This window comes from Canis lupus, chromosome 37, assembly GCF_003254725.2.
Source record: "Canis lupus dingo isolate Sandy chromosome 37, ASM325472v2, whole genome shotgun sequence".
Classification (NCBI taxonomy): domain Eukaryota; kingdom Metazoa; phylum Chordata; class Mammalia; order Carnivora; family Canidae; genus Canis; species Canis lupus.
Genome location: NC_064279.1, coordinates 25,753,238 through 25,777,342, shown reverse-complemented (window position 1 = coordinate 25,777,342; position 24,105 = coordinate 25,753,238). Strand labels below are relative to the sequence as shown.

At 46.1% G+C, this 24,105-nt stretch overlaps 1 protein-coding gene across 3 annotated transcripts in view; it reads right to left on the bottom strand.

Annotated features, from left to right (window-relative positions):
* LOC112656756 (sterol 26-hydroxylase, mitochondrial) overlaps positions 1 to 21,001 on the bottom strand; it is a 34,984-nt gene extending 13,983 nt beyond the window's left edge. Inside the window, exon 1 of one of the 3 annotated variants that reach the window (XM_025442198.3) lies at positions 20,736 to 21,001. In XM_025442198.3, the coding sequence (XP_025297983.1) occupies positions 20,736 to 20,999 (264 nt within the window). In that variant the 5' untranslated portion in view covers positions 21,000 to 21,001. Of the gene's footprint in view, positions 1 to 7,335; positions 7,562 to 20,735 lie in introns of those variants that run through there. The other 2 variants (XM_049106802.1, XM_049106803.1) reach the window with 2 other exon arrangements.
* Positions 21,002 to 24,105: the final 3,104 nt, after the last annotated feature.

Here is a 24,105-nt window from a genome sequence, read left to right as displayed (position 1 = left end):
AGATCATGTGTGTATTAATGAATTCATTTTACAAATGTTTTTTTGTTTTTTTGTTTTAATTTTTTTAAATTTATTTATGATAGTCACACAGAGAGAGAGAGGCAGAGACACAGGCAGAGGGAGAAGCAGGCTCCATGCACCGGGAGCCCGACGTGGGATTCGATCCTGGGTCTCCAGGATCGCGCCCTGGGCCAAAGGCAGGCGCCAAACCGCTGCGCCACCCAGGGATCCCTCATTTTACAAATGTTTATCAAGCACCTAATGTGTACAAGACACTGTGACATGTGCAGGGTTTGGAGATTACAGAAGCTTGGGATTTTCTTCTTTTTATGTCTTTATATTTTCTGATCTCCCTACAATAAACACGTATCTCTGTGGACAAAATATTGTTTAATATCCTGCAAATTACGTCAGCCACATCAAAATGACATTGTCTCCCTCGGGTGGTACGCAGTCATAAATAATTAGCACGTAACTCATATTTACGTGATTTTTCAAAAAAACAAGAGCAATTTTTATAGGAAAAAAGTGCCTGTTTCTCTGTCATGTGTTTTTATCTCATCCACTGCTGGCAGGATCAGTGGAGGGATCAGGGACTGCCTGGCAAGAGACTTTGTTCCAGTTCCAGCTCCAACACTAACAGGCTTTGTCACTTTGTTGGGTGACAGCTCCACCACGGCACCCTCCTGACCTTGCGAGCATCCATACACACAAAGGCTGGAACCCAGCCTTCCCTGAGTCTTCAGGGCTGAGTGCCCTGTGACCCTCCTGGGACACGGGGGGACAGGAGGCCGACCAGGAGCCACCATGAGGCCACCCAGCACTTGCCTCCCTCTGTCCCCTGGGAGGCTGTCAGGAGACAGACAGACAGCTTCTCCTCTGGGTTCTGATGAGGTGTGTGCTTCCTGCCCTGCTCCCCTCAGGAAAGAGCTACAAAATATAAAAACCCCCAGCCGCAATCTAGAAGGGGCGCCTCCACCATCCTTTTGTGTAACAAGGATCTTGGGGAGCTGGCACCTTTGGCCTCTTCTTTTTATTCTCTGGGTTAAGTAATAAACCACTGAAGTCTAAATGTGGCCTATTGTATCTTTACCAGAAAAATCAGTTATGTCTTGGCCTTGCCTTGTCTAACGTATAAACTTGACATATTTGGTGCCCAATATGGGGCTGGGAAAGTTACAATGCTCTTTTTAGGGAACTGGGACCATGGGGCCAGGTTCGGAGATAAAGTAGAACCCGTGATGTAGGGGCACATGCTCGGGGCCAAGTGCCTGTGGGAGGGGCGGGCAGAGAAGGGCCCTCCACTGGCGGTTGGCATGGGCCACGGTAGCAGAGATAAGGCAGTGGAGTAGGGCTCTTCAAGGCCGCTGAAGAGGCGCCTGGGGGGCTCAGTCAGCTAACCTTCCAACTCGTGATTTTGGCTCAGGTCATGATCTCATGGATCTTGAGATGGAGCCCCAGAGTGCGGGGGTGGGGGGGGTGGTCCATGCTCAGCGGGGTGTCTGCCTGAGATTCACTCCCTCCATCTCTCCCCCAGTTGCTCTTGTGCTCATTCTCTCTCTAATAAATACATAAATCTTGAAAAAGAAAAAAGGCCACTGAAAATTGAAAGTAAATGCCAAGCTGTCCTCCCAGTGGAGCTGTCCCCCTGCGTTGCCCCTTCTCCCCTGCCCCTGGACTCCCTGACCATTCAGCCACTGCCCACTTCCTGAAGTGCCTGTGCTAAACCCTTTGGTCGGTGTTTCTGTAAAAAGCAACTGATGGCTTGGGACAAGAATGACAGCAAAAAGAGAACAAAAGGGAAAGTGATTCTGTGAGACGTCCGTGAGCTGATCCCTCCTACGTGCTGTTGCAAAATGTGTGACCAGTATTGAGATGTCTCACTGACAGTGTCTCTAAAGTGTTAGAAACATTCCTCTGATGTCTAAACTTTTCATTATATAATGACACCTTGTCGGTTGGCAAGCTGAAGCTCTCAGTAGGAATGACTGGTAAGATTCAGCGTCCGCTTGCCAAGTAGTTTTGGAAACAATGTTGGTAGAGTGACAACAAGGACTCCCTCTGGCAGCCAAAGAAAAACTGCTGCCTTTTTACCAACTAAAAAGCAGTATATTCTTGATATAAAAGTTGCACCTGCAAAAAAGAACCACACCCCACTGCCCCAGACAGATGGACTACGTGGGGGTTTTAAACCCTCCTCACCAAAGCAGACAAGGTCACAGCATCCTTTCAGAAAAAAGACAGTGAGACCCCACAAGCCAAGTAGCCAAATGTGCAATAGGATCCTGGTAGGCAATAGCAGACCTGGTTGATGTGCTTAGTGACAAGGTGACAAGGGTCACCTTGACCGTGGTCCCTGAGAGCCCCTGTGAGTTGTGTTGGTTTTTAGACCAAAAGGGAAGAGGGCTCCATAAAATGTTTAAAAAGCATTCCACAGTTGTTTCTTCCCCTTCTGTATCACTGAGGAAAGCAAAACTGTTTCCATCAGACAGGTGGCTGTGGCTACAGGTAAAATATGCCCTATCATCGCGGGCAGTTGGTTCCTCAGAGATATACTAAAGTCTCCTCTTACAATGAGCAGGAAAGGAGGGTTAGGAAAATATTTGGGCAATAGCCTAATGAGACTCCAGAAGTTTGGTTGCACCAGGTAGCAGATGAGAAAGCCACAGCAGTTCCGCCAGATGAGAAGGAATGGAAATCAACATGTCTCTTAATGACGACCTCATGCTCCTTAGACACCCTGGCCACCAACACCTTGGCTGCTGGCACGAGCACAGAGGAAGGACAGGCGAAGACTGATCAGGGCTTGTTGCAGTGGGTCCTTCCATCCATAATGAAACCATTGTCTGATGAGCACCTGGGGATGACAATGGAGGAAACCCTAACTTCCCTTAGGACCAGCGTGACCCTGCCTGGATTCACAGTAGAAAACATGAGTGCCCAGAGGATCAGTCATTTATGGTTAGATTGAGCTGTTTGTTCAATCAATGGGCACCATCAGGCATTAGGGGATGGTTAAATCTGCTCTTGCACTCCAAAGACAGACACTGGAAGACTATGCACCTCTGGGCAACAAACTTCCCAGAATGGAAGCCTAGACACAGAGCAAGATCAATATCCCTCAGGCTAAGGGAGGGGGGTGTCATGGATTGAAATGTGCTCCTCTCCAAATTCATATGTTGAAGTCCCAATATGCAGTACCTCAGAAAGTGACCTTATTTTAAGATAGAATAAAGAAGTAATACAGTGAACATGAGGGTGGGCCCAAATCCAATATGACTTGTGTCCTAATAAAAGGAAATTTGGATGCAGAAACACACATGCATCCAGGGAGAATGGCAAGTGAACATGAAGACAGTCTTCTACCAGGAAAGAAAAAGAGGCCTGGAAAAGACCTTCCCCATCCAACCCTCAGAAGGAACCCAACCTGCACACCTTGATCTGGGGCTTCTGGCCTCCAGAACTAAGAGACAGTACATTTCTGTTGTTTAAACCACTCAGCTTGTGGTCCTTGTTATGGCAGGCCTAGCAAACCAACACATGGGGACAGTGTAGGAATACAGATGTCCAGAATGTAGGGCCACATGGACCTGGTTATTGTGCCTGGGTGACACCCAATTGGAGAATGATAGCTTGTCCACAAGGGAATTTCTCTCTTGCTACTAGGCCATGAGAAGGCGACAAATTTGAAAGTCCCAGGCTATAACGGGAGACTCCCCAGTCATCACTAGCATTTACTGTGGACAAACAGGAGGAGAGGCAAGAGAATCAAGATGTGCTTGCTGAGGTCTCTGCAGTTTGGAGCAGTGCTGATGCAGTGCTCTGCCCCACCTCTCTCCCCAGACCTTATCCCCTTCAAGAACAAACAGGATGAGGGCAGGGGCCCAAGTCCCTCATTCCCTAAGGAGGACTAGGATTCATATGCACCAGTCAAGATGTGTTTGGGACTTGTTGGCAACCAAGGCTGTCAGAACTTTTTAGCCTTTCTGGACTCTGGGGCACAAGTCATTACCATGCTGAGAAATACCCATGGGCCTGGGCTGAAAATTGCTTCAGCTGGATTTGGAAGTGACACTGATTGGACAATGGACTGATATAATTTTGTGGGTATATTAATCAGGCCTTTTTAAAGAGACAGAACCACTGAGATATATATATATATATAGAGAGAGAGAGAGAGATTTATTTTAAGGAATTGGCTCATCCAATTGTGGGGGCTAGCAAGTCTGAAATTTATAGGCAGGCCAGGAGGCTGGAAATTCCAGCGGGAGGTTGATGTTGTAGTCATGGGTCTGAAGGCAGTCTGGAGGCAGAGTTTCTTCTTCTTATGGGGACACTAAGTCTTTTCACCTAAGGCCTTCAACTGATTTGATGAGGCCCACCCCCATTATGGAGGGTAAATTGCTCTAAATGTTAATCAAACTCATAAAATCCCTTCATGGCAATATCAAGACTAGTGCTTCACCAAATATCATAACCTCGCCACGATGATGCATAAAATTAACAATCAGCGTGGGTGAGCCTTTTTTGAGCCAGTATACACAAAAATGGTTCTCATGGATACTACTGAATAGATTGTGGGAATAGATGAGTTAAGTGCACGTAATACTCTACACTGTAAGGGATGTTCCCAGTCGGGAAAAGCCATGATTAGAGCAGTGGTAGTGGGTTGAATGGACCACCAGGAGTCCACCTTGTTCTCTCAGCTGAGTCATGTGATTATCAATCATCTATTAAGTAGTATAGGATTCCAGGGGAAGAGAAGGGGTGGAAGAGGAGATCACGGTCTAAGAATTAGTACAGACAAACATGCTAAAGAAAAACAATCTGGAGGCACCTGGCTGACTCAGCAGGAAGAGCTTGCGACTTTTGATCTCAGGGTCACGGGTTTGAGCCCTGCCCTAGGTGTAGAGGTCATTTAAATAAATACATACATACATACATAAATACATAAATAAATACATAAATAAATGTATTTTAAAAAAAACAAGGGATCCCTGGGTGGCGCAGCGGTTTAGCGCCTGCCTTTGGCCCAGGGCGTGATCCTGGAGGCCCGGGATCGAATCCCACGTCGGGCTCCCGGTAAATGGAGCCTGCTTCTCCTTCTGTCTGTGTCTCTGCTTCTATCTCTCTCTTTGTGTGACTATCACAAATAAATAAAAATTAAAAAAAAAAAACAAAGAACAAACAAAAAAAAACAAAAGTAAACACCCAGGGTGCAAAAACAAAACAAAACAAACAAACGAGGGTGCCTGGGTGGCTCAGTTGATTACGCGTCTGCCTTCGGTTCAGGTTATGGTCTCAGGGTCCTGGGATGGACCTGCATCAGGCTCCCTGCTCGGTGGCTGAGTCTACTTCTCCCTCTTCCTCCGTGATCTCTCTCACTCTCGCTCTCTCTCAAATAAATAAATAAAATATTTTAAAAGAAAAACCCAAATAATCCAACAGTACAGATTGCCCTTCCACTTGGGTCAACCCTCACGAGCCATTTGAACTACACGCATCAGTGACTGACATGTAGACTGAGGCCTGTAGTAAAATGATGTGGCCACTGGGCAATGGTTCTCTAGGGTTCTGGACATGCCCCTTGCCCAACATCAGCACCCAGAGCACCCCATGTGAGAAACCATTACTGCCTTGTTGCAGAGCACTAGCATGTATTGAGAGACCGACACAGCCAAGTGTGGCCCTACCCCATGTCCCTCGCATGAGATAGGTCAGAAATGAGAACATCAACAAGTGGGTATTGCCCAGCAAGCATCCCTCAGATTTCTTGGGGGCTTCGCTGCACTGAGGTTCCTGACAAAGCCTGGGCCTGGTTCATGGACAGATCAGCTACGTTGAGGGCCATGGGGTATACTAGGCTGCTGCTGCCGTGCAGCTCCAAAGAAAACTGCTCACAATTATGCATGGAAAAGAGAATGCTTGCTTTTCAGTGGACAGAGTTGTGAGCTGTGGTACTTGTTCTGGAAAAGATCTCCCAAAATGCACCTTGCTATATTTTCACTTGACTCATGACAGTGTGGGCTGATGCTTGGTAGTGGAATGCCTGGATGAGCAGGTCTCAGGCTCTGTGGTGATGAACATTATAGCAGCAGATCACACAAGCCCCATACCCTCTGTGACCCAGGTGGGTGCCCGAGGCAAAGGTTTCCTGGGATGAACATCAGTGGAGTTAGCAAGCTGAGGGGACCTATAATGCCCATGTAAGGACCACCTGAATGCACCATTGCACAGGGCATGGTACTATAGTTCAAAACTGGGCCCTAGGGGCACCTGGGTGGCTCAGTGGTTGAGCGTCTGCCTTCGGCTCAGGTCATTGATCCCAGGGTCCTGGGATGGAGACTCACATTGGGTTCCCCGCAGGGAGCCTGCTTCTCCCTCTGCCTATGTCTCTGGCCCCCTCTCTCTCATGAATAAATAAAATCTAAAAAAAAAAAAAAAAGACTGGGCCCTAAAACAAGGCACAGTGACTCTGGCACATGAAGCCAAAGAAGCCTGGCAAATATGTCAAGACCGTCAGCGAGACAGTCCAGTGGTTAAGGAAATTTGGGGGCACATAGTGAGCGGTACCAGAGCTGGCCTGCCTTGGCAAATAGACTGTACAGGTCCCCTACTATTCTCTCGAGAGGCCTGGATAAGCTGAAAGAGACCCAAGGCACATAATTAACCTCATTCTATCATTTTTCTTCCCACACCTGCCACTTGGAGAACCAAGGCTATTGGAATTTGCACATAGCAAGGAGAGTCAGGGAGTGAAAACTCTAACTTGATGCTGCTTCTGCCATCAGCTATGCTTGCTGCTCTTGGGCAATAGCAGATATTGACGATAATGGTCATGAGTATGAGGTGACGACTCCTTAGTTGGTCCTGCCATGAGGTTTCGGAGATGTTCTAGAATGGTAGTTGGCAGATAAGGAAGAAATGACTGAAGCACCTCAGGAGAAACCAGGGCTCATGTGAGAATAAGACACAAGAAGGATTGGGACAAAAAGTGAAGTGACTACTAGAAAAATGGTGGCATTGGTCACATGGTTGTGGTAAGAGGAATACCTCTGGCTTGTGGGAGATCAGGGGTCATTCTCTGGAAGTTGAAGGTGCAGGAGAGACTATTAATCTCTGTCTCTCTTTCTCTCTCTCTCTCAGCTCCTATCTACAGACAAGATGGCATCTAATTGACATCTGACCAATGTAACCCAGACCACCAGCCAAATAGAATCTCAATATGAAAACTCTTAGAAACTTCTCAAGAGACCTTAATTCCAGAAATGGTCAGCTTCCAGCGAAGATAACAGAACAAGATTAACTTTCTGGACACTGATTTGGTCTCCTTACCTTCATCCTGTCACCATTGGCCTCTTTTGTTCATTTGTCACCAGCTTCTCGAAACTCTTCACGCACGGGTGGTAATGGGCAGTCGGAGTGCCCAGGACCTACGCGGGCCAGCTGAGGCAGGGTGTGCGTGGCTGCCGACACCTCTGGCTGCCCTCGGGCGTGGTGCCTGGCTGCAGTCTCTGCTCCAAATAGGCCTAACCAGCCTCTGGGGAGTTGCAGATGTGGGGACTCTCATCTGATGTTGCTGAAGACAAACTGATTTGGTATGAGCTCCTATCAGTAGAACCGGACTATTTATCTGATGGGGTAGTCACATCCCTGAGAATTCTCTATCGCCTCTGGATATGTGAAAGGTCAGGGGAGAATTGTGGAGCAGTGCCAGATGTATCCATGCCCACAATGACCTGAGCCATAGCTTAGGAGTTTTGGCAGAACACTACCATCTTCCTAGAATATGAAAGAATGTTCTATAAGGAGCTATAAGGCCACCTCCCACTCACCTCCCTAATCTCCCCTGGGAGGTTGTCACGAAACAGTTTTTCATCACCTCCCAGGTTCTGATGAGGGCTTGGCTTTCTGCCCACCCCCTACCCGGACAAGAGCCACAGAATAGAAATCCCTCTGGCTGCTGTCCAAAAGGAACTCACCAGCAGGGTACCCTGGGAGTCACACTGCCCTCACTTGATGGGAAAAGTTTCAGTGTTGGCGTTTTAAACACGTGGGACGAGATTCACGGCGAGCTGGCACCTTTGCCCATCACTATATAAGCAATAAACTTGTCTAAATCTAGAAGCAGCTTGTTGTATCTTTGCTGATTAAATCAACCAGGCCTTAGCTTTGCCTTTTCTTCTGACATTTCATCTGTTAAATAAGAGCCCTAGACTATTAGTTGATCCCAAAGGTACACTGTGACTAGCCATGTGATAAGGTCAATGGCTCAAGGCAAGCCATAATGGCCATTACCCAAATTATAGGCATAGTGCCCAGAATGTACTAATCCACCTCTAGGCCAAGGGGTGGTCACCTGGGATGTGCAGACAGGCTGTGACGGCAGAGGGGGGATGGAAAGCTGAAATTCTATGTAATACGTTGTACACAAACTCATTTTTTGCTGCTGCAAAGGGCCATAGCTTTCAGATTTTTGAAGGGCCAGGTACATAAACAAATTTAGGAAACTCAGCTTTGAGTTGTGATAGAGATTCTCTCTGGAACCAGATTCTGGTCAGGCTCTCCCCAGCCCTCTTCTCAACTTGAACATGCTAACATAGTTTCTAACAGCTCAGAGTAGCATCCCTAGGATGACCTGCGTCCCTCGGAGAACGGCTGCCAGAAGAATTTCCTGTTTGCTCCAGCCAACACCTAAAAATAAGGCCCCTGTCTCCAGTCCTTGAGGAAACGTAGGAGTCTAACTTTGATAAGCACCGGTTAACAAACCGGATGAGTGGACCACCAGGAGTCCACTTCCCCACTTCCTGCTTGCCCCACTTCCTGCTTTTTGTTTTTGTTTTTGTTTTTTTTTTTTTTCAGGATTTTATTTATTTGTTCCTGAGAGACACGGAGAGAGAGGCAGAGACACAAACAGAGGGAGAAGTAGGCTCCCTGAGGGGAGCCCAATACGGGACTCAATCCCAGGACCCTGGGGTCACGCCCTGAGCCAAAGGCAGACTCTCAACCACTGAGCCACCCAGGCATCCTGTTCCTATTTTTTAATAATTTTTCACCTCCCTGACTCTGCTCAAGTGTCCACCATGCTGCTCCCCGCTCCCTCACTCTCCTTTTAAAATGCCCAGTCACCCCCACCCAAACCAGAATGGAGTTTATCTCTTTCCCCTCCTGTCAGTCATTACTGAATAAAATCTGTTTTCACACTTTAACTTATGTCCGCTGCATTTGTCTTTGACAGTTGTGTGTACCCTGCAAACTCAGAAAGTAACACTGAGCCAAAAGATGCAAACCACACAAACCTCCATCAGAAGGTGAGTGAAGAGGGATCGAGTCCCACATCGGGCTCCCTGTGAGGAGCCTGCTTCTCCCTCTGCCTCTGTCTCCCGCCCCCCCTGTCTTTCATGAATAAATAAATAAAATATTTAAAAAGAAAAAAAGAAGGTGAGTGAAGAAACAAATGGTGGCATATCCCCCACCATTTGGTGGAATATTAGTCAGTCATGAAAAGGAGCACAGTTCTGGTACAAGCCACGACATGGGTGGACCTTGAAAACGGCCCACTATGTGACAGAAGCCTTCAAACAGACCACGTATACAAAACAAGTACACTTATACAAAATATCCAGAAGAGGCAAATCCATAGAGACAGAAAGTAGATTAGTGGCTGCTGGGGACCGATAAGGGGATAGGGCCCAGGTGATGCTAAAGAGCACAGGGTTTCCTTCTGCGGTGATGGAAATATCCTTAAATTGCTGTGGTGACAGTTGTTTAAGTCTGTGAATTCCCTAAAAGTCATTTAATGGGTCAGTGGAGTGAATTACATGGCTCGTGATTATATCTCAATAAAGCTGTTCCAGGAGGGGGGAAAAAAAAAGAACATTGAAATCATCTAAAAATCTCCTCTAGGAAAAATTGATACCATATTGCAATGTTCTATTTTCCTACTCAACGGCCTGATCAGTTTACTGACTTGCGGACTCCTTGGGGAGGCTCTCAGCACCGCAGGAAAACCCACAAAAACAGCAAGTAAATAGCCCTGGGGACAAAAGTAAACTCACAGACACAACGTACTGTTTTGCCGGAGTCAACAGATCTGCCCCTAAAAGTTGGCAGCCATCAGTTGGATAAACAGAAGGAGAGAGAGAACTGTAGGTGCTGGCCACTCTTTTGCCTACCCTGACAGATGTGTCAGAAAGAAGGCCCACTCGGGGTCAAAGGTGAAGAGGAGCCCCGCTGGGACTGTCATGTCTCAATGTTGTCAAGTGTCATCAGGAATTTAGCCCCAACCCCCTTACACAAGTGGAATTCACATTTCCAAGAGACAGAAGGTGCTAAATAATTAACAGCATTCCCCAGTTCTCCTTGCTCTCAACCTGGCCTCGAAAGATCTCTGGGATCAGACTAAGCCAGTGGCACCATTTGGATTTAGGATGAGCAGGATTACTTGTATTTTTTATTATTAATATTTTAATGTGGATAGTTAAAGAAAATAACATTATAAATATTTATTTTTTTAAGATTTTATTTATTTATTCATGAGAGTCACAGGGAGAGAGGCAGAGACACAGGCCGAGGGAGAAGCAGGCTCTCTCCAGGAAGCCCAATGCAAGACTCGATCTCAGGACCCCGGGATCATGCCTTGAGCCAAAGGCAGATGCTCAACCACTGAGCCACCCAGCTGCTCCAATAACATTACAAATATTAATTATTTTAAATATATTTATAATTAATATATTTAATGATATTATATTTAATATAAATGTCATTAGTTAATAATTAAGGAAGTTAATATTTGTCATATTTGCTTCAAGTATTTTTCAAAAATGACATTTCATAAAAAAGAAAATGTTTCAAAGTCCCATTCTTATCCCTTTGCCCTCCCTCCCCAGAACCACTATCCTGAATCTGAAATGTATCCTGTTAATGTTTGTATAATTTAACTACATATATATGTGTCCAATGATAGCCTATAGTATTTTTGTGTGGTTTTTAATTCACAGAAATAGTATTCCATACCTATCATTCTATATTCAACCTTGTTTTTGGTTCTATATCAATACATTAAAGCTTGGAAAAAAAATACATTAAAGCTTGGACATTCATTATGACTGTCGTATACTGTTCCATTGTATGACCATCTCACAATTTCTTTACCCTGTTCATGGGCATTCAACATGTTCCTGAATTTTTTATTTTATAAACAAAACTGCCCAAGAATGTGCATGTGTGCAGCTATTACTACTTCAATAATCATAAAAATGTCTGTTTTTATGCAACACAGAACTGTCATAAGTTACAAAGACATGTTCTGGACCCTACAACAGTGAGAATTTCCCTCTGATTTTGCTCTCTAGAAAAACAATGGGCTGAGGGTAGAGGGTGATCCAAGAAAAGGCATTGCCAGGGATGCCCTGAGAGAGGCTGTCAGGGAAACAGGAGCGCTGCCCACCCCTCATCTGCAGTCCTCACCCCCCCAGAGGTGAACCCCAGTACGCCGAGCACACTGTGTCTATGGGTCGGGTTGGTCTGGGGTGGAACAACGGGAGTACTCCAAGAACAAGGGATGCGCCGTCCCCAACGGAGGCAGAACTGGAAACAGGATGTAGGCAGAGGCAGAAATCGAAAGGACCCAGGGCCAAACAAGGGTACGAGAGGAAGGGCCATGAGAGGACCTCGGAATATTATGTTACAGCAGGAAGCACGCAGTCAGCTGTGCATTTCTCTCCTGCTTTCCATTCTTTGGCTGTTATTATTGCTATTTTTATTGTAACAGGTAATCTTGTTGTAATAGAGAAAACCTGGTGGAAGTCCAGAGGAGTCCTGCAATAAAAGATAAGACTTCCTTCTAATTCTCATCTCCAACTCCAAGACCCCACACAGGGACAGCCATCATTACCAAGTTCTTGTGTGCCCTCCCAGAGATATATTACGCACCTCCTAAACATGCATATGCATTATAATCACACTCTTCCTTCATCCACAGACGAGGATGCATATAATATAGTTTTGTGCCTTACTTTCTTCCCATCTCTTAGCAGGCAATTCATATTAATAGACATAGAACTGCCCCTATTCTTTCTAGCGGTTGCCTAAAATCCCATCGTGTGAAGATACTATAATCAATTAGGCCCTTACTGGGGATATACATCATTCTAATCTTTCCCGATCAGAAATACTGCTACCTTGAATATTCAGTATTCTCTTTGACCATGGAATTTTATCTGCAAGATAAAAATTCTAACAGTAAGTTGCTAAGTTGATATGATTCACACTTTTGACCTTAATATCTGGTTTCAAATTACCCATCCCTGAAGCTTTAAAAGCAGTCCACCCAATTTGGCTATAGTCTCAAGGACAACCTATCTCGTCTGCCAGATGAGACAGAGAGCCAAATAAAGGTAACTAGAGGATACTCTCTGAAAGACTGGATGGTAACAGGAGTCCTGGGGCAGAAAATGTACTAATCAATGGTATTAGCCAAACTGAAGAAAGAATGTGTTAAGAGGAGCCAAATAGCGAGAATTTGGCAGCATTTATCTCTCGAGAGGGAGATACTTAATCCAATGGACAGGCACCAGAGAGACACATTCAACCAGATTTCTCCAAAGCCTAAACAAAATTTCCTTCCATATGATTCTACGCCTTTTGTTCTGGGGTCTCTGCACATCAAGCAGTCCACTAGTGTAATGACTATTTTCTCTCCTTGGGTACCTGGATCCTATAAAGAGGATATGGCAGATTAAAGATGGCCACAGATTCTTTGCCACCCTTCCCATTAAGGGGTGAGGTCTACATCTTCTCTTCTAGAACCCGAGTGGGCTCTGCAACTGCTTTGATGGGTAGAACACAGTAGAAATGATGCTGTGCTAGTTTTCAGACCCAGACCTTAAGAAACTGGCAGCTTCCACTTTCTGGAAAATTGGAAATTCACTGTCGGGGAAGCCAGTACCCTGACTGGATAATCTGGCTATCCAGAGACCACCATGCTGTGAGGAAGCCCAATCTAGTTACATAGAAAGAAAGAGAGAGAGAGATACTCAGCTGATCTGGCCAAATCAGCCCAGGGACCCAACATGCAATTGGAGGAGCCCCGGGAGTAGTGACCCGGGGAAAAAACTGAGAAGCCAGCCAAAAGCCAGGCCTGAGGCCTGCAAATATGGTCCCACTCAAGCCATCCCAGCCATCGCCAGCCACTCAAACTGAAGCCCCACTCCATTGTGAAGCTAAGTCAATTCTGATGTGCACTGCCCAATTCAGGAGGGTAACAGAATGTTGGTGTAAGCCATTATGTTTTGGGATAGGTTGTTACATAGCAATAGATGATGAGATTACAGGATTTCTATGTGATGGAGTATTATGGTCCCCTAGAGGGCCAGCTTCTTCAGTAAGGAAACACATGGGCACTCCAGTCCACAATTTGTTCTGTGGGCTTGGCTATCATTGGCCAACCCCTGGTAGTCTGCCTATGCTGAATTTGCTGATAAGATTTCGTTTCCGAACTTGAAAAGCTGAGACCAAAGAGTCAGGCTTACTCCATCTGCCACCATGCTTACTGTCTCTTCTTCACCCAATCTCATGTCACATAACCTAGGCCAAAGAGCTGAGGAGAGTCTCACAAAGTTTACCACCAGATGTTGCCACTGCTCGGTATCCCTCATAGTCCTTTGACTGGTATATGATATTTATTATTTTTTATTTTTATTTCTTTTTATTTTGAGAGAGATAGCAGGGAGGGACAGAGAGAAAGAAAGAATCTCAAGCAGGCTCCACACCCAGCATGGAGCCCAATGTGCGGCTCGATCTCACCACCCCGAGATCATAACCTGAGCCAAAGTCAAGAGTCAGACACTTAACCAATTGAGCCCCCCAGATGCGCCTGAAATTTATTTTTTATCAAACATTACTGGAGAACTTTCCCTGTAGCCAGGACTGTGTCTGGTGCTGGAGGACACAGAGGTGGGAAGGATATAGACTCAGCCCTCAGAATTTCCAGTCCAGCCTCTAAACCATATAAACAGGTGATGGTATAAAATATGTACACATGCATATATAAACAAATAATAATAGACCTAAAGAGAGAAATAGACAGCAATACAGTAATAGTAGGGAAATCTGATACCCCACTGGACACATCATCAAGACAGAAAATCAATAAGGAAAAAATAGCCTTAAATGACACAAAACAGACCAGAGGGACTTAACAGACATATACCGAACATTCCATCCAAACACAACAGTACACACATTCTCAAGTGTCTGTGGAGCATTCTCCAGGAGAGATCACCTGATAGGCTACAAAACAAGTCTTAACACCTTTAAGAAGATTAAAATCTTATCAAGCATCTTTTCTCACCACAACGGTATGAAACGAGAACTCAATTACAAAATTAAAAAAAGAAAAAAACCCACCTGGAAAAATTTACAAGAGATTAAACAAACACGCCACTGAATAACCAAGAAGAAACCAAAAGAGAAAATCAAAAAATACCTAAAGACAAATGGAAATGGAAATACAGCATATGAAAACTTCAAAAAGAGGGGGCGCGGGCCCTGGGAGGAGTTAAAAGCTGATTCCCCCTCTCCCCCGGGGGTGGGGGGCATATGGAGATTCCTGAGCAGGGGAACCAAACGTGCCTTTAGGGACAGTGACCCGGCAGTGGAGCCTGTGCACATTATAGGGGCGGCGGCGCAGCACGGGAGACCCGGCGGGAGGGGGCGCCCGGCACCGCTCCTCCGGGTCCCCACGGGGCCGCTGCAGCCCAGCCCGGAGGCCGACCTGGCACTGGGGCTGCTGGAGCTGCCAGAGCTGGAAACTACCCTTCGCGGTGGGCAGAACAAAGCCTGCCAGGTTCAGGAGGTCACGGATCATCTGGCCTTTGATGCGGCTGTCCAGCGGAGAATGGGAATGCCGGCTTCAGGGAAAGGACTGAAAGAGTGGGAAACGCCAGAATTTCTGGGATGCAGCAAAACCAATTCTAAGAGAGACGTGCACGGTGATTAAGAAACAGGAAAGAGGGGCGCCTGGGTGGCTCAGTGGTTGAGCGCCTGCCTTTGGCTTGGGTTGTGATCCCAGAGTCCTGGGATCCAGTCCCACATTGGGCTCCCCGCTTGGGGACCCTGCTTCTCCCTCTGCCTCTGTCTGTGCCCCTCTTTCTGTGTCTCTCAGGAATAAATAAATAAATAAACAAGAAAGATATTAAAGAAACAACATAACGTTACCCTTCGAGGGAATAGAAGAAGAACAACAAACTAACCCCAAAGTTAGTAGAAGGAAGAAAATAAAGATCGGAAACGGGGCAGCCTGGGTGGCCCAGCAGTTTAGTGCCGCCTACATCCCAGGGCCTGATCCTGGAGACCGGGATTGAGTCCCATGTTGGGCTCCCTGCAGGGGGCCTGCTTCTCCCTCTGCCTGTGTCTCTACCTCTCTGTCTCTCTGTCTCTCATGAATAAATAAATAAAATCTTAAAAAAAAAAAAGATCATAATGGAAATAAATCAAATAGAGACCAAAAAGACAATAGAGAGTATCAATGAAAACAAGCTGCCTAACCAATGGGCGGAAGATCTGGGCAGACATTTCTCCAAAGAAGACATCCAGGTGGCCAATGGGTACATGAAAAGATGCTCAACATCACCCATCATCAGGGAAATGCAAATCAAAACCACAACCAGATAACACCTCACAGCTGTTAGAATGAACATCAAAAGGACAAGAGATAGCAAGCGTTGGCGAGGATGTGGAGAAGAGAGAACCCTTGTGCGCTGTAGGTGGGAATACAAATTAGTGCAGCCACTGTAGAAGAGTAGGCAGGTTCCTCAAAAAATCACAAATAGAAACGCCTGGGTGCCTCGGCTCAGCGGTTGAGTGTCTGCCTTCGGCTCAGGGCGTGATCCCGAGGTCCCGGGATCGAGTCCCGCATCAGGTTCCCTGCAAAGGGCCGGCTTCTCCTTCTGCCTGTGTCTCTGTTTCTCTCTGTGTGTCTCTCATGAATAAATAAACTAAATCTTTAAAAAAAAAAATAGAACTACCCTGTATAATTCAACAATTTCACTCTGGGTAAATATCTGAAGAAAACAAAAATACTAACCAAAAAGATATGTGCACCCCCTGTTCGCTGCAGCATCGTTTACAAGAGCCAAGACCTGGAAGCAATCTAAGTGTCATTGATGGATGAACTGATACAGAAACTGTGCTACCTACACAGCGGAATATTATTATTCAGCCACACAAAAGAAAGGACATCTTGACATTTCTGACAACGGGGATGGACGGTGAGGGCATTATGCTAAGTGAAAGAAGCCAGAGAAACACAAATATTGACTGATGTCTCATCCTTGTGGAATCTAAAGACAAAACCAACCAGAACCGAATTCACAGATGCACAGAACAGACCGGTGGTTTCCAGAGGTGGCGAGTGGGATGAGCGGAAGGGGTGAAGGGGCTCAAAAGAAACAAACTTCCAGATACCAAATAAATAAGTCCTGGAGATGCAATGCTCAGCCTGGAGACTGTAGTTATTTCTACGGTATTGTATATTTGAAAGTTTCGAAGAAAGTAGATCTTAGAGTTCTCATCAAAAGAAAAAATGTTGTAACTATAAAAAAAGAGAAACGTGATATATGAAGTGACATGTGCACAGGGCATTGTGTGGCACACAGGGAGTCGCCAGCCTAGGCAGCCCACAATAAGACCTGCAGAATGGGGTGCCTGGGTGGCTCAGGTCATGGTCCCCGGGTCCTGGGATCGAGTCCCGCATCAGGCTCCCCACCGGGAGCCTGCTTCTCCCTCTGCCTGTGTCTCTGCCTCTCTCTGTGTGTCTCTCATGAATAAATTAAAAAATCTTTTTTAAAAAGTAATATTTCTTTATTAAGTTGTCTATGTTTAGTTCTGTATATCTCGCTGGTTCCTTCATTAATTAATCAGTTGAATAAAATCTTTGACACATTTATGTTTGGAAAGAGTTATGATTTTACCATTTAAAATGATGCTCTAGGGATGCCTGGGCGGCTCTGCAGTTGTGCGTCTGTCTTTGGCTCAGGGCCTGATCCCAGGGTCTGGGGATCGAGTCCCGCACCAGGCTCCCTGCGGGGAATATGCTTCTCTCTCTGCCTATGTCTCTGCCTCTCTCTGTGTTTCACTCACGAATTAATGAAATCTTTAAAAAAATAAATAAAATAAAATAAAATGATATTCTAAAAAATAATAAATAAAATAAAATGATACTCAAGTAAATAATTACTTCAATGTTTATTCATTTGATTAATTATCTTGGATGACTGAATATGTATATTCCACATAATGACCACAACTATTACCTTCTTTTACTTTGTATATTCTCTTTAAATGGCGTTGCTTTGGGACGCCTGGGTGGTTCAGTGGTTGAGCATTGTGATCCCAGGGTCCAGGGATCAAGTCCCACACCGGGCTCCCCATAGGGAGCCTGCTTCTCCCTCTGCCTGCGTCTCTGCTTCTCTCTGTGTGTTTCTCATGAATAAATAAATAAAATCCTTAAAAAGAAAATAAAAGAGCTACAGCACAGATAACAGGTCTCATCACTCTCTGGTGGGCTAACATTTTTGAAAGAAATCAATTGACTATAAATCTACATATAAATTTAATGTATGTTCACGTTTCATTTTTCTAGTATGCTTGGTATTATTTTAGTTGAGAAAGAGAAGGGAACTGCATTTATGGACCAGTATGATTTTCACATGTTCCAATTCCCACCATGCCCTTAAGTCCTTCAATGTTTCCCTGAGCTGATTTTATTCTTTTTCTGTGTGATATGCAGTTTTTGACAACTGAGGGTGCAGGGGATATCGTGGTCAGCCGTCCTTCAACTCCACTCCTCTGCCTTGTGCAGCCCTCAGACGGTTTAGGTGGGAGGGACCCCAATCCCAGCTTTAGGAGCGAGCCTGCATGCATCTAAGCTAATTAGAGTACACCTCTGGCCTCTGTGCTGGGTTCAGAGATGACCTATTAACCCAGGTCAGTCAACTAACTTCTGCAAGACAACAGAGCCAAGAGAACTCCAGAAAAACAAAGCTATAGCTTTGATGATCTCCTGAATCTCTAGAGCAAATTATATAGCTGAAGAGCATCCAACTATTAGAATTTTTGAACTATATGAACCAATAAAGCTACTTTAAAGTTTATGCCAGGGTGAGTGGCAACCAAACAAATCCTAACTGATACAAAGTGGGTCCCTGAAATGTATCCGCCTCCTCATTAGGGGCACTAACTGGGTTTTCCAGATGTGCAGCACAACACCCTTGATTAACTCACACCAGCCACATGTAGTAGAAAGGCCTAATATATTTCTCATCCGTGCCCTGGGAAGGTTCATGTGACGCCAGATCTCTGGGATACAAGGGCTAGAGCCGGGGGCTCTCCTAAACCCTAGCCCTGGCTGCTCCTTTAAAAGACTGCACAATCCTGGGGTGCTTGGGTGGCTCAGTTGGTTAAGCAGCCAGTTCTGGATTTCAGCTCGGGTCATGATCTCAGGGTTGTGAGATGGAGTCCCACATTGGGCTCCACACTCAGTGTGGAGTCTGCTTGAGATTCTCTCTCTCCCTCTTCCTCTGCCTGTCCCCTGTCTCTCTCTCTGTATAAGATAATAAAATAAAATAAAATAAAATAAAATAAATAAAATAAAATAAAAACTACACATTCCTGGCTTTCTCCTGCTTGAGGAAGCAAGCAGGAGACCACCTCCTAGGATGGTCTAGAATTTCTTTGATAGTTATTGCTCTAGAGAGAACCCTAAGCTACACCTTCCAGTAAATTCTCCTTCAGAAGTGATGAGAACTCTTTAAACCCACCCTTGGGGCATTCACTGGGCCTCTCATATTTCCAGAGGTTAAATGAAGTAGGAAAAATTTACAGGACTCTGGTTTCTTGGCTTACTTAGTTTCTTGATGCTGAGCCCAGAAGGAATGATTTTTTTTCACCATCCCAGAGTGCCTCGGGAGCTGCCCACCAAGTCCTGGAAACAAGAGCTAACAGGGAAGATCCCCGCCCTGTAGTAGCACCCAGGAGGGGGCAGAGGGTGTGGGATGCTCAGAAACTGGTCAGGCTAGTGCTTCCAACCCTCAGAGTCATTTCCCCCTCATCCTCAACTCTTGGTCCATTGAATAGAGGGTGGCTCTGACAGGCCACGCTGAAGCCTTTGTCCCCTGAGGGCCTCTCCACCTCTCCTGCCTGGTCCATCCTACTGCACACACCTGGCAGTACCTGGGCAGTACCCAGGCAGTACCCAGGCAGTACCTGGGCAGTACCTGCTCAAGAGCCCACCGTGGCCCTCAGAGGAACTAGGGCTCTCAGTCTCACCTCCAAGGCCCTCCTCAGAGGCTAGTCCTAGCCCAGTGCCCACAGCTCCTCTGAGTTTTTGACCGCTGCCCAGCCCAGCTACCCAGTAACCAGACTGCTCACCAGCCCAGCCAAAGGCCTGCCCACTCCTCCCGCCAACCACCGATAACCACACATGTGCCAGGAGGGCAAATGAATCAAAAGTCCCACCCCGCCCCCAACCCTGGACCAGCTTCCCCTCTCAGGGTACTGAAGTTCTCTATCTGAAGTTAGCTGTGTATTGACTTATTCATACTCCTGCCCTCTTTCTTCCCCCAAAGGAGCATAGAAACCTTGGGGTGTAAGCCTCCAGCTGAGCATATAGCCCAGGAGAGCACTGGCCACCTCCCAATGAATCCCAGCACTTGGAAAAATACTGGGGTCACAGTGGATGTGTTTATACTTTGTAATAGTCATTAAGAAGACAGATCCCACCCAGATGTGTTGAGTTCATTTCCCAAAACCTCTCCAACTGAACCCACATCGGGATTTCCAATCTCTGTCCGTTCACAGTGGGATCTCCACCCATCGCTGCCTCAACCAGGGTCCCACTGAATAAACTCTTCTTCGTGGACATGGATTCCTTAATAACAACAACAACAACAACAAAAAATACACCTTTTCCAGAATGTCTATGATTTCGCTCCCTGAGAAGTGACATTTTTCTCCCTATGGCCAAGTCTGTCTTGCAAATCACTAGATGTCTATCCTCCATGAAGCCCCCTCCTTCGGGACAAGTCTGTGGTAGCCAACAGCATCGCAGAATTACACAGTGGTTCTTCCACACCTGGTCGTTTAGACACCTGTACCTGCCATTCCGTGACCAGACGGGTCCCTCCTCCCTCGACCTCTGTTCATTTTGAGCCCGGCCTCCCAAGTCACCTCTTCCCTGGTGCCCTCCTGGTGCAAACCCCTCGAGGACCTATCCATTTCAGTTTAAGCGGTTCTGACTCCCCTTTGCACATAATCCCTACAGCTCCAGTTGGTCCTCAGCTAAATTCTCAACATCTGGAGAATTAGGCCTTTCCACTAAAAATCTGATATATGCTTCTACCTTTATTCTTTTTCCTCCCTCTGGATTCATTTTCCTGATATTTTGTATCTTTTAACCTTTTTAAAAAACCAAACTGCTTCATCAGATTTTCTGATTTCCCAATAAGTGCGTTGAATGCTGTACATTTTCACATGTTACCGTGTTGGCCATTCCAACAAGATTCAGTACACATTCTCTCTTTTTGTAGTCGTTCAAATCCCAATAGTTTGTAATTTCCATTTTGATTTTCTTTTTTCTTCACTTTTTTTGCCCCAACATCTCTCCCCCTCGGGCGTCTGGGTCCTGGCGCTCACCCCCCCACGCCCCGCACCCCACCCCACCCCCGCTCGGTTACCTGGAGCTTGTGTAACTGCAGAACGTAGCCTTGCCCTAACAGCTGGAATAAGAAGCGCAGCTGCCCGGGCCCTGGAAGCTCCTCCAGCGTCCGCAGCCTCCGGTCGCCAGGCCCGTTTCCAGGAGTCTCGGCGGTGGCCGGGACGGCGGCGGGGATCGCGGCCTTGGCTCTGGCCCCGCGTGGGCAGAGGCCGGCCGGGGCCCCCCGCGCCCCCCGCAGCGCCCCCCGCAGCCTCGCGCCCCGCAGCGCCGCCAGCCGATCCATGGCCCGCGCCGCCGCGCGTCGGGACCGCGAGTGAGCAGCGCCCGAGCCGCTCGCAGCCCGATCCCGAGGGGCGGGTTCAAGGGCGCGGGGGGGGGGGGGGGGCGGGCCCCTCTGCTCGCTTCGCCCCGGTCCCCCGACAGCGGGGAGCTAACCGACGCGCCGAAGCCTCCTCCTCCGGCCGCAAGCCGAGGGCGCGCCCCGGATTCAGCGGCCCCGCGGCCCTCGCCGCGACTCCCCGCCTTCCCTGGCTCCCAGTTCTTTGGGTCGCAGCACAGCAAGTTGTCCGGAGCCGGGGCCGCCTCCACCGCCGGGAAGCCCCAGCCCGGGAGCCGGGCCTCTCGCGGGCCTCTCCTAATGCCCCCAACCCCGGGTGATCCCCGGAGTCGGAGCGTCCAGGGACGACAGAAAAGAAAAGCAAAGGGGGGGGGGGGGGGGAGAAGAAGGAGAAGAAGGAAGTAAGCAAAGCAGAGCAAAGCAAAAGAAAAACACACCGGTCCGGTGTCCAAGGTCATCTGATTCCTGGAGGGTGAAAGCCAAACAAACATTTAAATATTAGGGATTTACTAATGCAGTTCTAGAGGCCCCCCACCCCCACTCCTAAGTCGGCTAAGGCAGGGTTTTTCAGACCGCAGGTTGAGCCCAGATTTAGGGTCTGTGGCTGGTTTTTTTTTTTAATAAGGTGGAAAAGAATAAAATAGTACAGGAAACACGGCCAAGAAGAAAGAGTGGTGTTTCATGAATCTTTTGTTTCGTGTATATTGGAAGTCTACTGAAAAGTTATTTCTATTTCAGAAAGTTAAAAGCAGGATGGAAAAACTTGTTTTAAGAATATTGGAAGGAGGGCAACCCTGGTGGCTCAGCGGTTTAGCGCCGCTTGTAGCCCGGGGTGTGATCCTGGAGACCCAGAATTGAGTTCCACATCGGGCTCCCCGCATGGGGCCTGCTTCTCCCTCTGTCTGTGTCTCTGCCTCTCTCTCTCTCTCTCTCTCTCTCTCTCTCTCTCTCTCTCTGTCTCTATGAATAAATAAATAAAATCTTAAAAAAAAAAAAAAGAATATCGGAAAGAAAAAAAAGAATATTGGAAGAATTGGTTATTTATTAGGAATCAGAGGAAGAATGGGGGCATATAAGGTTCAAAGGGGCAACAATTAGAGGGTCAGTTAATGTGGCTAGGTGTGGATTTACGGTTTTATTTATCCCATTTGGGACCGTAGAATTTCTCAAAACTGTGACTGAAAATCTTTCATCAGTTTGGGAGTTTTTCAGACATTATCAGTTCAAACATTTTTTTCTACCCCATTCCTTTTTCTCCACCCCCCTTCTAGGACTCCAGATTATACATATGTTAGACCTTCTAACTGATCCTTCCCATCTCTTACCCTCTCTTCTGCATTTTTGAATTTTTTTTTAAGCAGGCTGCATGCCCAGGGTGGAGCCCAATATGGGGCTTAGACTCAGGACACTGACATCAAGACCTTAGCTAAGATCAAGAATTGGTCACCTACTGGACTGAGCCACCCAGGTGCCCCTCTTCTGCATTTTTAAAAGTCCTCCTGTCTATTCTAGCTCATTAATTTTCTCTTCTGCTGTGTATAATCTATTAAATCTGTCCATTGAATTCTCAATTTCAGGTATTGTGTTTTTCAGTTTTTAATTTCGATTCGTTTTTTTCAAATCTATGTCTTTGTTTTGTATTTCTAGTTTTATGTCAGAATTCATAGTTTTATCTCTTAATATCCCTTTCTATTGTGTGAACAGTTGTTTTAAGAATTATGATTAATAACTCCAACATCTGGATTCTCCCTGAGGTGATTTCTTTTGTCCATTGTTTCTACTAGGTTTTGTTCATGTTGCCATATTTCTTCCTGGGCCTGGTTGCTTTTGATTGGTGTGCCAGAAAAAAATAATTAAGTTACTGGAGGAACTCATTTAAGTTTAGGATGATTTCATTTTCCTCGGGCAAGGTTTACTTTTCTTCCTGACAGTTGCCTGAAGGCACAAGCAACCTAGGATCCACTTAATTCAGTTTGGGGAGTGAGATGCTTTGAAACCAGGCTGCAATCCTTTAGAAAGCCAGTCTAATCCAGTCCTTAATCCTTGAGGATCTCAACCCAAAGTTTGGGTATAAGAGATCGTGGATCCCAGCATTACACTCAGCTTCCTCCAATGAAAATGGGAAATACCACTAATAGGAAAGTGGTACCTAATACCTAACTTACCTCTGAGTTTCTGTCTTCCGGTTCCTGTCTGGTTTTTGTCTGTTACCTTGTGTGTTCGCTGATGCTGGTGCTTCAAGTAAATGCTTGACATATTCGTAGTCATATAGCTTTCCTAGCTATCCTTAGAGAGTCTAGTATTAGAAGTAAAAATCTGATATATGCTTCTACCTTTATTCTTTTTCCTCCCTCTGGATTCATTTTCCTGATATGTTGTATCTTTTAACCTTTTTAAAAAACCAAACTGCTTCATCAGATTTTCTGATTTCCCAATAAGTACGTTGAATGCTGTACATTTTCACATGTTACTGTGTTGGCCATTCCAACAAGATTCAATACACATTCTCTCTTTTCGTAGTCGTTCAAATCCCAATAGTTTGTAATTTCCATTTTGATTTTCTTTTTAAGCTAAGAGTCATACAAAAAGGCAATTTTGTTCTCCTGCAAATAGTTGCAGTTTTGTTTTTTGTTTTGAAAAGTTCCATTCCTTTGTTATTGATTTATAGGTATTACATTGTGGTCAGTGTATGGGTTCTGCTTTTTAGAATTATTGAAATGTTTTTATAAGTCTCATAATTGCTTTTTCTGAGCATCTCATATGGTTTTTTAAAAATATGTATTCTCTGTTTATTAACTTAATTTTGTTATTCAGATCCTCTATAACTTTACTTTTGTCTACTTGATTTGTTAACTTCTTTTTTTTTTTTAATTTTAGTTCTTTATTCATGAGAGATGGAGAGAGAGAGGCAGAGACACAGGCAGAGGGAGAAGCAGGCTCCATGCAGGGAGCCCGATGTGGGACTCGATCCCGGGACTCCAGGATCAGGCCCTGGGCTGAAGGCAGGCGTCAAACCGCTGAGCCACCCAGGTGTCCCTGATATGCTAACTTC